Source organism: Montipora capricornis, chromosome 8, assembly GCF_036669925.1.
Source record: "Montipora capricornis isolate CH-2021 chromosome 8, ASM3666992v2, whole genome shotgun sequence".
Taxonomy (NCBI): Eukaryota; Metazoa; Cnidaria; class Anthozoa; order Scleractinia; family Acroporidae; genus Montipora; species Montipora capricornis.
The window spans coordinates 9,143,080-9,157,051 of record NC_090890.1 but is presented as its reverse complement, the minus strand read 5'-3'; the positions used below and the strand labels follow the sequence as shown (position 1 = coordinate 9,157,051).

The 13,972-nt window shown below is 38.6% G+C and overlaps 1 protein-coding gene and 1 pseudogene across 3 annotated transcripts in view; one reads left to right on the top strand and one right to left on the bottom strand.

The window, feature by feature from the left end:
* LOC138058896 (von Willebrand factor A domain-containing protein 3A-like) overlaps window positions 1-12,873 on the bottom strand; it is a 50,987-nt gene extending 38,114 nt beyond the window's left edge. For 2 of the 3 annotated variants that reach the window (XM_068904344.1, XM_068904346.1), the window contains exons 1-6: window positions 12,635-12,873; window positions 12,465-12,539; window positions 10,312-10,501; window positions 7,551-7,675; window positions 4,634-4,717; window positions 4,399-4,453 (exon numbers count right to left, since the gene is read on the bottom strand). In XM_068904344.1, the coding sequence (XP_068760445.1) occupies window positions 4,399-4,453; window positions 4,634-4,717; window positions 7,551-7,675; window positions 10,312-10,501; window positions 12,465-12,539; window positions 12,635-12,786 (681 nt within the window). In that variant the 5' untranslated portion in view covers window positions 12,787-12,873. The remainder of the gene's footprint in view (window positions 1-4,398; window positions 4,454-4,633; window positions 4,718-7,550; window positions 7,676-10,311; window positions 10,502-12,464; window positions 12,540-12,634) is intronic. The other variant, XM_068904345.1, reaches the window with a different exon arrangement.
* Window positions 1,551-2,497, top strand: LOC138059557 (uncharacterized; annotated as a pseudogene).
* Window positions 12,874-13,972: the final 1,099 nt, after the last annotated feature.

The following is a 13,972-nucleotide window of genomic DNA, read 5'->3' as shown; positions in this document are numbered from 1 at the left end:
GCCATATTCTTTTTTGGCTTTGATTTTTTTTTGTGACACATTACTTTAAAATTCGTTATTAGATTATAGAATGGCTGATGGCTCTATGGTCACTACCCTTTTACAGTTTCTAAAGGCAGAGAGAACCGGAAATTGGAAGTTGCATCTTTCCAGTACTGCAGCAATGTTACCTCAATTTTTCGCCATGGACAGGCAGAACTATGCTCGCTACCTACCTGTTTATCTCACCGATATGCAGAAACTGGAATTAACTCACCCGGAAGTCTATAAGGAGTTTGCTGAGGGGAATCATTCCATAAGTCGTTCAGGGCAGCCCTTTTCATAAGTGTCCACTGACATGGCCCTGGAGCAGTCGATCAATGCTGACTCGAAATCAAGCGGAGAAGTGATCGGGATATCACAAAGTCCGTTGGCTCTTGAGCGGTGGTTTTTAACAATACACGAGCGGGCATCTATTACATCTGCTCTGAAAGCCATGTTCGGCCTTCAAGATGGAGGACAAGCATCGCACAAGGAAGCAGCTCCAAGAAGAGTTCGACGAGACGAAGAAGATGTTAAGAAGATGATCAGTTGTTTTTCTTCAGGCTTGATGACAAATCCTTTTAATCTCGATTCGGATGCGCTTCTCAACATTGCTACTGGAGTAGTTCTTCCGGAAGATGTTGCCCAGACCCTTGTCCACAGTACCGAGAAAGGCTGGCAGCAAATGGAGGCCTTCGTCGAGCAGCGTATTAATAGCAATGCCGTTGGTTTCTGGGAACCAATACCCAACATGAAGATCAAGACGTTCAGAAGCGCAAATAAGAAGATCCACGTCAAATCCAGCGACAAGCTTGTCACTGTTAACGCGGACAGGGACTTGTTTGGCAGGCTCCTTATCGTATCAAACACGCGACAGATCTCTCTGAAAGATGTGCTAAGCTTTGAATTGTCTCCAGTACAATATTCACTCGCAAACGCAGATGGGAGTCTAAGAAAAGGGACAAAGAGCGTCCTATGCTCTCTTCTGGAGAAAGACGTGAACGTGGTTCAGCAACTAACAGCATTACCTAATCCAACTGTTGTTATCATACAAATGTCAAAATCTGCCGGAACAAGTACCTTTGGGGATCTTTCTGAAACGTACTACAACATCTTCACTGCCCCGCTCTTTTCAAACAACTGTGTGCAAGTCCATGTAGTCTTTGACCAATACTGGGAGAACTCCATAAAGGAAGGAGAGCGGGAGCGACGACGAGCATCCGTTGGTCTTGAAGTGCGGATAGGAGGTCCTACCACTCCAGTTCCCAGGCAATGGGGAAAGTACATTTCCAATCCCAAGAATAAGGTAAGGCTTAGATTATTTTAGTTAACAAGTTTTACACTTAAACTGAACTTTCGTTACCAGCAATGTGAATTGGACATCAATATTTTTTGCATTTGAGTGTAACCATTCATAAGAGATTCCAATTCTCAAATGTGTGCTACATATTTCCAATACCAGGTTAACCTGTGCGATTTCCTGTCGGCTGCGCTCTGCAGACTCGGTGAACATCAGCTTCCCCCACAGAAGGAGCTTGTGATTGGAGGTGGCTTCAGAGATGGCGAGAAAGCAGTGACTGTGACAAGAGGTCAGTGCAGAGAGGTCCAGACACTCCGATCAAATCATGAAGAGGCTGACACCAGGATGATATTGCATGCCAAGTACGCAGCAAGAACAGATAGACGACTTGTTATCCAGTCGCCGGATACTGATGTCCTTATCCTAAGCGTTAGCCACTTTAGAAGTCTGGGATGTCCAGAATTGTGGTTTCGCACCGGATTGAAGGACCGACAATGAATGATTCCAGTGCATGACATCGCCCATGCTTTGGGTGAAAAGCTTTGTAGATCTCTTCCTGGATTCCATGCAATCACGGGCTGTGATTCGACCAGCGTTTTGGCGGGTATCGGGAAGAAGAAGGCTTGGAATAGTTTTTGTCGTAGTACTGACCACCAGGATAGCGTGTCTCATCTCGGAGAGGAACAAGAATTGAACGCAACCACAGCCGGCAAATGCGAAGCCTTTGTTTGCAGTCTATATACGACATCCAAAAAGGCAAGCACTGTAGATGAGCTGCGTTACTTCATGTTCTGCCAGAAAAAGCAGAAAAACGAAATGCTTCCACCGACGTCTGATTGTCTACTTCAACATCTAAAGCGATCAAACTACCAGGCCTTCGTCTGGAGGCATGCTCTTGAAGTGATGCAAGATCTTGGGTCACCAGAGAGTCATGGATGGGTGAGGGATGACAAGCATCTTTTACCATTGCTAATGACAAAAGCACCGGCTCCGGAAAGTCTCCTCAAAGTGACGACGTGTAAGTGCAAGACGTCTTACTGCTTGCGAAACTGCTCCTGCAACAACACAGGGCTTTCTTGTACTGAAGGATGCTACTGCATGGCAGATGATGAAGTATGTAAAAACCCGCATGGTGTTACCTGCATAAGTGACTCTGAAGAAAGCAACGAGGAGTAAAAAGGCTCTTGAACTGTTGAATTGTTTGATGTTTGACGTATATTTTCTACAGAGCAAATTTATAAAGGCAGAAATATTGCTATTAGTAATCTCCTATACAGTATTTCATTTCACTGACAAAAGGTGTATTGCAAACAACAGATTTTGTAAGATAACATAAGTATCGACGTATATGCGTTCTGGGCGATTTAATAGGCATCTTCTAGCACTGAAATAGATGTTTTGGCTTGCCTGAGGTCACGTGCTCGGTCACGTGACCTTGCTTTGCACAGTTTGAGCATGATTGGGATATAATTTGTTAAGAAGTATCGATATTAGAGGTTTCTCTTGATAAACAATTGCAGATAACGCCGTAAACAGAAGCTACCGGAATGAGCCTCATTTTCATGTTGACACGGAAATGGGAGAAAAATTGTCATTCTGTTATTGTTTCAGTCTCAATAAGCTAGAATTTGTCTTAAAAGTGTGTAATGTACCAACAGTAAGTATAAAATATCAGAATATCTATGAATAATTAACACATTTACGGTAATGAAGACGTTAAAATAGGCTAGTGAAAGCTATAAAACACCATTTTTGACCTTGCAGCTGTCACGTGTTCAGTCACGTGACCTCATTTTAAGCAATCTGAACATGATTAAGATTTGTGCTACAAAAGTGTAACAATATTTGTAGATTCAGGCCAAAATAAACGTTTAATTTACGTATTATCAATGGTCTTGTATCTCAGCCTCATTTCCATGAATTTAAAGGGGTGGCCTATTAAAATAGCCGCTTAACTTGTGATCTATACCACAAATCAACTCTACTAACTAGCTGACATTGATCAGCAGGTCTTGTTCTGTCAAAATCCGCTATCAAACCTTTTCTGACCCGATCATTGTACGAAACCCTTCTTTTAGGGTCCTGGCTTCCGGACTATTTCCAAGTAAAATTACTATATTTGGAACCTCTTGAAAAGGACCACCTCTTATAAGCGACCAAGACCACTTCTAATCTAGGGCTAATAGTTTCAAATTTTCTTTTGTTTTTAACCTCCCGTAAGCGACCACTTGACAGGTAATAGAGCGAAAATTGGATAATAAGGCATCGCTACATTATTGCATCCCTGGGTAGTACTGTAAAAGAGAGAGAGAAAATTCTCAATACGAAGTACCAGATTTCCTTACATTAATAAAACATTTTGAAAAAGAATTAAAGAAAAAATGTCCTTACACTATATAATATAATAATTACAGAAAATTAGAACTGATTTCCTGTTCTCTCAAGAACAGTCAACAGTTCAACAGAACTAATGGTATGAAAATCAAAGTACAGTACTGCATGATTTGGTGCAGTCAACAATCATTCCCTAGTTTAATTTTTTATTTCAACCAAGGTATCGATGTCTTGTTGTCGCCGCAAAAAAAATTAATGTATTCACATGGGAATAAGTATTTTTGCGACTCCTAAAATTTATCACATGCCCCGTTGGGTTTAGAATGGCATTGTCACATCATGGTTAACTCTCTGAACCTCCCTGCAGTTACCATATGAGGTATGGTCTAAGCTCTCTTAAGGAACCACCAAGGCTTAAAATTTTGGGTGGTCGCTTACAGGAGGTTCGATTGTATTTAGTCTCATAAAAAAATTGATCTTTTTTTACCAAAAGCAGGAAAGACTACCTGAAATATTGTAGTATTGGGATCAATGCAAAAACAGAAATTAAAATATCTGGTGGTAAAATTTTTGATTCAATGTGCACTTTACAGCGAAACAACAAAGGATGTGAATTGTGTCCACATTTGCAGAAGGCAAAATACTGATTTCACTAGTTATGCCATCCTGCCAACTGGTCATGTTAAAACCATCAGTTGCTTGAATTAATAAGCACATTTTTCAATGCAAGTAACATTACATACCCTCCTACTGCATCTTAACAGCCAGTTAATTCTTTGCTGGCAAAGCTGGATAAGACTATAAAACAAGAATAGAACGTAAAAGGCTAAAATTATAATAATTTATTGGTTGACTGAATGAATATTTAACTCCACTATATCGTTATTGGGGAAAATGCTACTGCAACAATTTTCTATTTCATTAATTATTGATCATAGAGCTCTCATTTGTGGACTGTGGACATTAACAATGGCATACTTAGTAATTTTGAATTCGTAGTCTTGCAGCTTCACAGCATCATATTTCAGGTGTACTTTACTAGGATCTTCACCAGGTGGAGGTCTGAAAACAAAAACAGTTTTTAAATTGACAAAACGAATGTGATAATATCATTATAAGTATCAGTGAAGATTACGATCATAATTTGTTCGTAAGTGCCCATGCATGCATGTTTACTATTTTTTCTACTTCACCTGAATACTTTGCTGCTATTAAAGACATTAATGTGTCAAAACAATATAAATTCTCAACAGGAACATGGACAGATGTGCTGCCATTTTGGCATAAGTCAATCCTCTTTATTCTTGCTACATGTACTTACTTCTTACTGAAAATTAATGAGGCATGATATACACATAGATTCAGGAAGATTACTTCCTTTACAGAGGATACACCTTTTTCCTGAATTAACATCACTAAATGTCCTGGATGTGAGATTTCTAATAGCCCTTTAAAGTTCTGGAATGGGTGACAATGCAGAGCTGTAAACAATGTGTTCCCTTGAAATCCCAAAATGTCCTTCCGTCCGGCAGTTTGCAGATGTTCTTTAGTCATGTAGAATCTATTAACCCATTGACTCCTGGGGATTCTCCATTGATGAGTAAAATCATCTGGCGTTAGACAGAGTAAAATACGAAGTCTGGCCGGTTTAGGCATCAAAGGGTTTAATGGGTTTTTCAGTGAGTGATTAAAGAGTTCATTAGGTAAAGTTTCAGGTTACTTTATGCTGGCTTGTAAACAGATCAAATAAACTCAACACACTTTGCACTTCGCAACAGACTCATATGCCAAAGTGACCATAAGGTCAAATTACATTAAAAACCACTCCCTATAATTATATCTACATGTAGACTGTCAAACAAAGTACACAAGCATGATGTCACGCGATGCTCATAATAATGTCTCTCGACACAAAACAATCAATTAGCAGCGAAAAGATGCAAGATACAAGATGCCCGCCTTTTACAAGCGCTATGTTGATGACACCCTTAGCGCAATGCCTGATGTTGAAGCAGCTATAGATTTCTTAACGACACTAAACAACAGTCACCCTTCTATTGATTTCACAATGGAGCTCGAAGAAAATGGCAGACTACCCTTTCTTGGAATGAACGTAATCAGGAATGGATGCTACCTGAACACAACGGTGTACCGAAAACCAACTGACACCGGACTGTTGTTACATTATCACAGCCACGTTGACGCGAGATATAAACGGTCACTGATAAATACCATGCTTAACCGTGCGTTTAAGCTCTCGTCTACATGGAAGGCCTTTCACGAGGAATGTGAACGCCTCAAAGAGATCTTTTCCCGTCTGTGTTATCCTGAAGATCATGTGCAGTCCACCATCCGCCTTTTCGTTGATTCAAAAGTTTCCGAGGAATCACGCACCCACGTTGATGAGAAGCGTGGGGACCCAATCAGAGTCGTGTTGCCCTTCAAGGACCAAAAATCTGCGAACGCCGTACGGAGACAACTTGCCGACCTAAGCCGTAAGATCAGTGCGGATATTACCCCTGTCTACACGAGCAAAAAGATCAAAGACGAGATCCGGGTCCGTGAAGAGAAGCCACCCCTTGTAAGCCAACAGTGCGTTGTGTACCAATTCAAGTGTGACCTGTGCGACGCAGGTTATGTCGGATATACCTGCCGGCACCTTCACCAGCGCATTGAAGAGCACAAAGGGGCAACCATCGGCGACCATCTGAGAGAGAAACATGCATTGGAACCTAACAACATCGCAAAGAGTTTTAGAATTCTGAGAAAGTGCCAGAACAAGTTTGATTGTCTTGTTTTTGAAATGTTTTTTATAAAAGAACTGAAACCATCGCTAAACAAACAGTGTGACTCTATCCGCGCCAAATTATTTGTTTAGAACAGTTCTTGTAATTAATTATTTTTTGTCTATTGTTTTCTCTAGCTACCGTTCATTACTCCATATATTTTTAGCACTTTTTACACATATATTTTTATCACATTTCAGCGTTCGCCGCATTTTTATCTAGTTTTTACATATTTATGCTAATTCTTAAAACTTTTATTCTCACTTGAAAATGACCTCCGAGGGGTCGAAACGTCGTGACTTTTTATCGTTAGTTTTTATTACAAAAAAAAAAAAAAAAAAGACACTTTTTTTGAGAAAAGTGTTTTTTATGATGATACCAGAATAAAAGCAAATTCGAGTGCTCCTATATCAGGAGTAGAACTATTACTTTTCAATATATTCTAGCTCGGATGCTTTATCATTGAGGTCCAGGACACACATGGGAACTTGAGCCCATTTAAAAAGGCTTTAATGACACACACCTTATTGAATGGTTTAACACACAATACACACAGATATCTTGCGAGTTGCACAGTACATGTATTTTTCCAAGCCCCAAAGAGGCTGCGTGTATTATACGTTAAACCTTTTAAAAAAAGGGATTTATTATTCCACCATTACGCAATTTTCTAGTATTTTCACTTCTTCCTGCATTGCCTGAGAGTCCTATTGATTGCATAAAAGGGTGTGTGTGAATGATGGAAACAACACAAACGACACCATGGATCCAAATGTCCTTTTTTGAATAAACAAAATGACGAGCAAGTGATGACAAGCTACATTCTCAGGTTTGCATCGTTTTGAAAACAATTATTTTTTTCAAAACTCCTGTTTCGTCCATATTTGCTCTGTTCTAAACCTGTCACACAAGGACACTACAGCATATAATTTACCGTCTCATATATTGCGAGTAATTCTCTTGACCAAAGATGGTAAAATGGCGTAATAGAGGAATAATAATTATTACTATTATTGACTTGCTATACAGCAAAGTATGTGTTGAAATGAGGTGAGTAAGAGGATTTGTGTCAAGAAGAAGGTGACGACAATTTTCTGCTTTTTTCTTACTTGATAGGGATTCCACATTTCATAATCTCCTCAAATGAGAGTCCTCCAGCATCAACACTGTGCCTTCGCAGCCAATCAGATGAAGACTGACCCTCAGCATGAGCTGCCTCCAGTCCAATCACAGCCTGAAAAAAGTATTTGGCATCAAGTACATAAAATTAAAACAAAAAGTCAAAGCTCATTTCTTTAGTGAGATACAGACTTTTTGTTTAAATTCACTAAAAACAAAAATTTCATCCTCGTGAATAAGTCACTAATAACATTGTAAAACAGGGCAATTCAGGAAATATTTCCATATTAAACCTAAAGAATGACAAATTTCTGTTTAACAATGCCGTCACTGATCTCATTACAATAATTCCAACACATGCACATTATGAAAATTTATAAACAAGTCTTTTCCAATGTAACAAAATATAAAAAAGTTTTATCCACTCTGATTCCTTGCCAGTGATTTAAATAAAGGAACTATATTATTTTATAATTTTGTATGCAGCTCTGTGCAATTATAATACTTTTCTTTTTGAGAAACAATATAAGACTCCACTGTTAAAAAACACATGGTACACTTAAAACTCAACTTTCAATGATACATTGTATTAATAAAGTTCAATAACTTCCACATGTACCTCTGAATCCTTAAACAGGTTTTCATTCAAAGCAACATGTGTGTAATTTTGTCTAACCATGATCTTTTCTCAGAGATGGAACAATAACGTAGGTACAAGAATGATTTTAAAACCTATACATGTACAAGTAAAAATCCCTCAATGACCTTGGTAACTAGTATAAACCATGTGTACAAGCAATGTTTTATTCATGAACAACAGAAACAAAACAATGGAAATTCACTGTCTGAGATCCTTAAGATACATAGGAAGTTTTTTTAGAAATTGCACTTCAAGTTTTTGTTAACAATTTTCAGAATACAATCCAGTGGACTGTTATTAAGAGAAAAAGAAAATATTAGATTGACTAAGCAGAGATGATTTCAGGTTGATTATAAAACTTATTTATTACTAACATTAAATCTTGTGTATTAGTGACCTCGTACAATTAATTCCTATTTAAATATTAAATATATGAATAAATAAAGTATTGTAGTGTTGTTTGAAATAATGCAAAGCAACACCTGGTATAACTCCCGGTAAATCACAACAGAATTTTTTTTGTTCATAATTTGAACCATTACGAAGAATATGAAATTGAAAACATGTCAACTTAAATTTAAGCAAAAACTGGGTTCAGTTTGTTTTTTAATCTGAAATTCAAAATGAAAGTCTAGAAACTTATCTTCATTCTATCTCATTTATTCTATACCAATTTTTTTCTTGTATAGACTGTATTGATTTCATAATTGGCAAACAAGAAATTATTCTTTAAAATTTGTCTTGTGTTAATCAATTTTATCACTAGCCTCATTACCACAAACAAAATTCAAAATAATTTTTAGCACCAAAGTGAGGCTAGTGAGGATGATTAGCAAAAACACAAAAGAATAATATTTTTTGGCTGTCATTTATGAATAGTGTATTGGCTTAGCAAAATACAATGTCATTTCATTGACATAAGCAAAGGCCTGGAAAAAAGTTAAAATCCTAATTTGCCCATTGGGCAACGAACAAAACCCAGTTGCCTGGGGGGTCCTCCATTTGCCTGGGTTAACTAAAAATTATTATTCATAAAAAAAAGACAGAAAAGTACCTTGTCTGTTTTGAGATCTTAAGTGATTGAGAAGATGCTAATACACAATGGACACATGGTCAGCGACAGTTGCTTGCCCAATCATAAAATCTACTTGTCCTGCGTTGCCTGGACTGAGATTTGCTCAAGTTCTGCAACTGTGTGAGCCAATTATTCTAGGTCCTTGTAGATCAAATCTCCTCTTGTCATAATTTAAAACTGATGTCACGTTCCTGACAAGCTGCACGTTGTAGAACTAAGGCAATATTTACATGTGTTCACTTAAACATATTTTTATTATTAATATTTCCAGGTACTACAAGCCCTGACAGTATGTTGGAACAGCTCCCTCCCTTGCCACCTTTAAAACCCTGAAACATCTGATTTACTCATTCATCACATGGCTGAGACAGAGGGTATTTTTTCTTAAATCATGAGGGCCCTTTTGGTAATCAAGAGAGCAGGAACACTTGATTCTGATTGGTTAACAGTTGCTTAAGCCAGAGCAAGCGTCAGGTTACAAAATAATCTTTATCTACTTATAGCTACACTTTAATCAAGTGCTATTTCTGTTGACAGCGACAATTTATTGAATTGAACTTTAACCAAATGAAACTGTGTTTGGCGTAATTTTAAGACTTACATGTTCATTGAACCGATTTGTCAGCTAAGTTGATTGTCATTTGTCAGGGCATTTAAGTGGCTTCCCTCAATATGTTTGCCCTTAATGTGATAAAAATGTTATCGCAGTGTGACCTTCTGCAACTAGGGATTAATTTCAAAGTTTTCCAAGTTGCCCTTGATGCTCTGCAACCACTGCAATTTTGTGACAACTTTGAAAATACATGTGAAACTAATCCTTAATTGCCCTCAGGTCCATCATCAATCATCAATCCAATTTTGATCCAGGTTTATCCCGGCCCGTAAATGGGGGTGGCCGGATTTACCCCATGGGATTACATAAACAAATGGCAAAGGTTGAGAAGGGGTTGGGGGAATAAAGGTGAACTGTTCCAACAATCTACACATACAAGGCATCTGGTGTAAATAACTAGACATTACTTTAAAAGTGTGGTACCTGAAGATCATGTGACTGTGTAATTGATGTAACTGTCAATGCTCCGGGTGGAATAGCATCATTTGTCTGCAACATCTCCCAAGGTGGACGCTCTACTTGTCTCTTGACCTCCTGATCAGCATAACTACTCTTGTCGTCTGCTATTTTATTCTTTGTTCTTACAGCTATAGGAGGCTTTCCTTCAGTTGGACTGCAAATATAAAATGGTCATCATTCACCAATAAAAATAATACAGTCCAAGTTTTTTTTTCAAGTTATGGAATAACAAGAAAACTTTTACAAGGTCTAAGAAATTTTAAGTTGACTACTATTGAATTATAATAAAGTCAAGCCATTTCATGCATTATGCTCTTCATTGTCACTATCCAAAAAAATTCTTGCTCCTCTACAACCTTGTTCTGATATACGAGAATTTGATAAGAAATGGAGAAAGCATCAATTTATATTCACAGATTTCAAATGACCTTTATTATAAAACCCATTGACCCCTGGGAGTGAGACTCAACAGATTTTACTCTGTCTAATGCCGGAATATTTTACTCGTCAACTTGGCCGGGTTTCCTAGGACACCTGCAAAGTGAATGGGTTAAGCTTTCACAGGGAAATCAGGATAATATTATATTCCCACAATCATTGGTCTTGGTTTTAAATGAAGCAAAGACTACCATCATATTACAAAACCCAAACATTTCACTGGAACTGCTTTGGTTATCATAACAGCAGCATATGAATAATGAAGGCTGAAAGTCACATGACTGCCTAAACCTCAACATATCTTTCAGATCCTTCACAGATTAAACTTTTGATTTATAAGCCAAGAAATAAACTCAAATCTCCCAGAAGCAAATTCACTTTTAAAACAACAGAGCAAATTTATTTGAAAACAAGTATTATAACCTGCACCTGCACACACTGTATGTCCAATACATGTACTTAGATGCATGCTCAACTTTAATTTCAATTGATACCAGCTGACTATGTGTAAGAATTTGCCATTTTCGTCCCCAGAGGCCACTTTTCTTTGGTCAGTACCAAGAACACAGACTCTGCACACAGCCAAAACAGGAAGTCTGCAAATCACAGACTTCTGGCTCTTCTGCAAATTCTCAGACATTTGAAACAATAATGGTTGTCAACAGTTACAACATTCCACCATTACTGCAACTGCGCGTACATGTCGTTTTGGCTGTGGCCAGAGTCTGTGTTCTTGGCACTGACCAAAAGAAAAGCAGACTCTGGGGACAAGACTGAGAATTTGCTAACTACTTCAAACAAAAAGGTAAGTGTTAGAGTTATGCCATTAGAGTTGTACTGTAATGGTTCTTTTTAATTGAGGAGCAACATTTTGGGGACACTTTGTGACTTTAATTGCTAGTGATCCTGGTCTATACACGGATGATGTTTGAATTGGGGAAAAAAGTATAGGGGACACCTTGTAATGCTTATCCATCTAATTATATGAATCTCTGTTCACCAAACACTGGCAAAACAAAAGTTAACGATAAGCTGACAGACCAGAGCATATTTGTGAACAAATAGTAGAATGGCAAAATCGCTTTGACTTCATCTGCTGCTCTTGTGATGTTGGCTAGTTCCTTTTTCTATCTGCACCACCCCTCTCCCCTCCCTTAGGATTGCAAAAACCCCAACCAACCACCCATCCCCCATCCCCCTCCAAGGGATTAAAATTTTGGGAGCTTCTTTTATTTAAAAATCCAAACCTCTGGTGGCAATTAGGCATCCGTGGGAGGGGTCGCAGAATAATCGTGGCATGACCTACTGATTTGAATAGTGATATTTCTTGTTACGAATGTTATTAATAATTTGCCAACCAGAAGTTAATTGGTTCTTCAAACAATAACTTATTTTCTTCCGTGGTTGGCAAATTTCAATATCAAAATAAATGTGACGTGAACGTTTCTAAACAAGAAATATCGCTATAAGGCTAGTAACCAATTAAATAATGGCCACAGACAACGTCAAGATCACAAGATAAAATAAATGGAATAAATAAGTTTAGCAAAGCATCAAACGCTGATTTCCGAAATCGGAATAAATAGCTTGACGCAACACAAAAATATGAAGCTTTCCTACGAAACCACAGCCACTCCAGCAACAGCGAACGGCTTAGTTCAAGCGCGGGCATGACTTACCTACTAATATAATCAACAGCCTGCGTGCCTACTTCAATATCAGAGTGGGTGATTCTCCACGGTAGCTGAGGAGGACTGAAAAGTTATAATAAGCCTCAATATAATGTAATGACGCCATTTAATCAGAAAAACGAAAACTTCAAGATATAAACAGCAAACGTCATCTATACTCTGCTTCCTGGCTGGAAATGTCAGTACCAGCGCCTCCATTGTCCTGGCCCTCTTCGCTTTCTGAACTGGAGGATGAACTTGAAGAACTCGAGCTAGACGAAATGGAGATGGATAACCTTTTCTTCAAACGGTTTTTCCACTTTTCCATCATTCCAAGGTTCAATTAGAAGATAAGATTTGCTTTCCAAATTCCAAAGAAACTCCGAACGCCATTTTGTGCACTTCTGGAACACGAGCGTTGCCTTGGTACCTAGTGTCACGAGAAGTGCCGCTGATCTTTGGCTCGTCACGCAATCTTTCGTTCTACTTTGTACCTCACGAAAAATTGGGTCTTTTTGCAGGTACCGGAAGGTATTGTCTTATTGGTCATCTTGGAATAGAAAAAGACGCATTGGCCGGGTAAGATCTCTTCTCTCCCTGACGTCGTTCTGAGAAACCTTTCCCTTAAAATTCCATTTTTCCGTTGCTCTCTGTCAAAAAAACACCTTGTCGTAGCACAGTTACCCCAAGCTAACAATGTAATTTAAGCATCACGATCAATTAAAATTATAGGCGTTTGTTTGGGACTTTGCAAACGTGTTTAGGAATCGAACTACAGAACATGAACCGAACAAAAATGCCTTACCTTGTCTTCTCGATACTTTATCAGTGTTTTTGTGGCGTACTTTGGCCATTTCAGCGCTCTCTATCACTTAATTATATATATGAGAGAGAAACGGTAGAACTAAAAGGCTCCCTAGAATCGCGCTGAAACGGCCGGAAATACTAAGAACATACCATAAATAAGACATGGAGGCAAGGTGAGAAATTCAGGTGTATTATTATTTCTATTTTAAAGCCCTAAATAACGATCGCTAAATTTTCGATACAAACCTTATAAGATTTATGTAACGCAACAATGACACTCCGTGAGCTTGGGGTACCTATGCTTACAACCTCGTCCCCAGGGCGCTTTTCCCTGGCTTTGGGTGGGACGTGACTATCTCAGAAGTAGTACCGTCGCGGGCTGATAAAAACAACATGAAACTTAATCCTAAGAAATGTAAGGAGCTGACTGTCCATTTTCGCCGCCATATTGAGCATTTTCCACCAGCTCTTGCTGTGAATGGCAATGCACTTGAAACCGTTGAAGCCCGCAAAGTTCTGGGAGTCACCATTCAGAGTAACCTAAACTGGGGTTCTCATGTCAACGAATAGGCAAGGCCTCCAAACGATTGCATATATTACTGGTGCTAAAGCGCCGTGGTGCACATGATCTCCTTCGAATTCACATTGCACAATTAGATCGGTACTGGAGTACTGTTGTCCTGTGTGGCAGTCCTCTCTCTCTGTCCAGC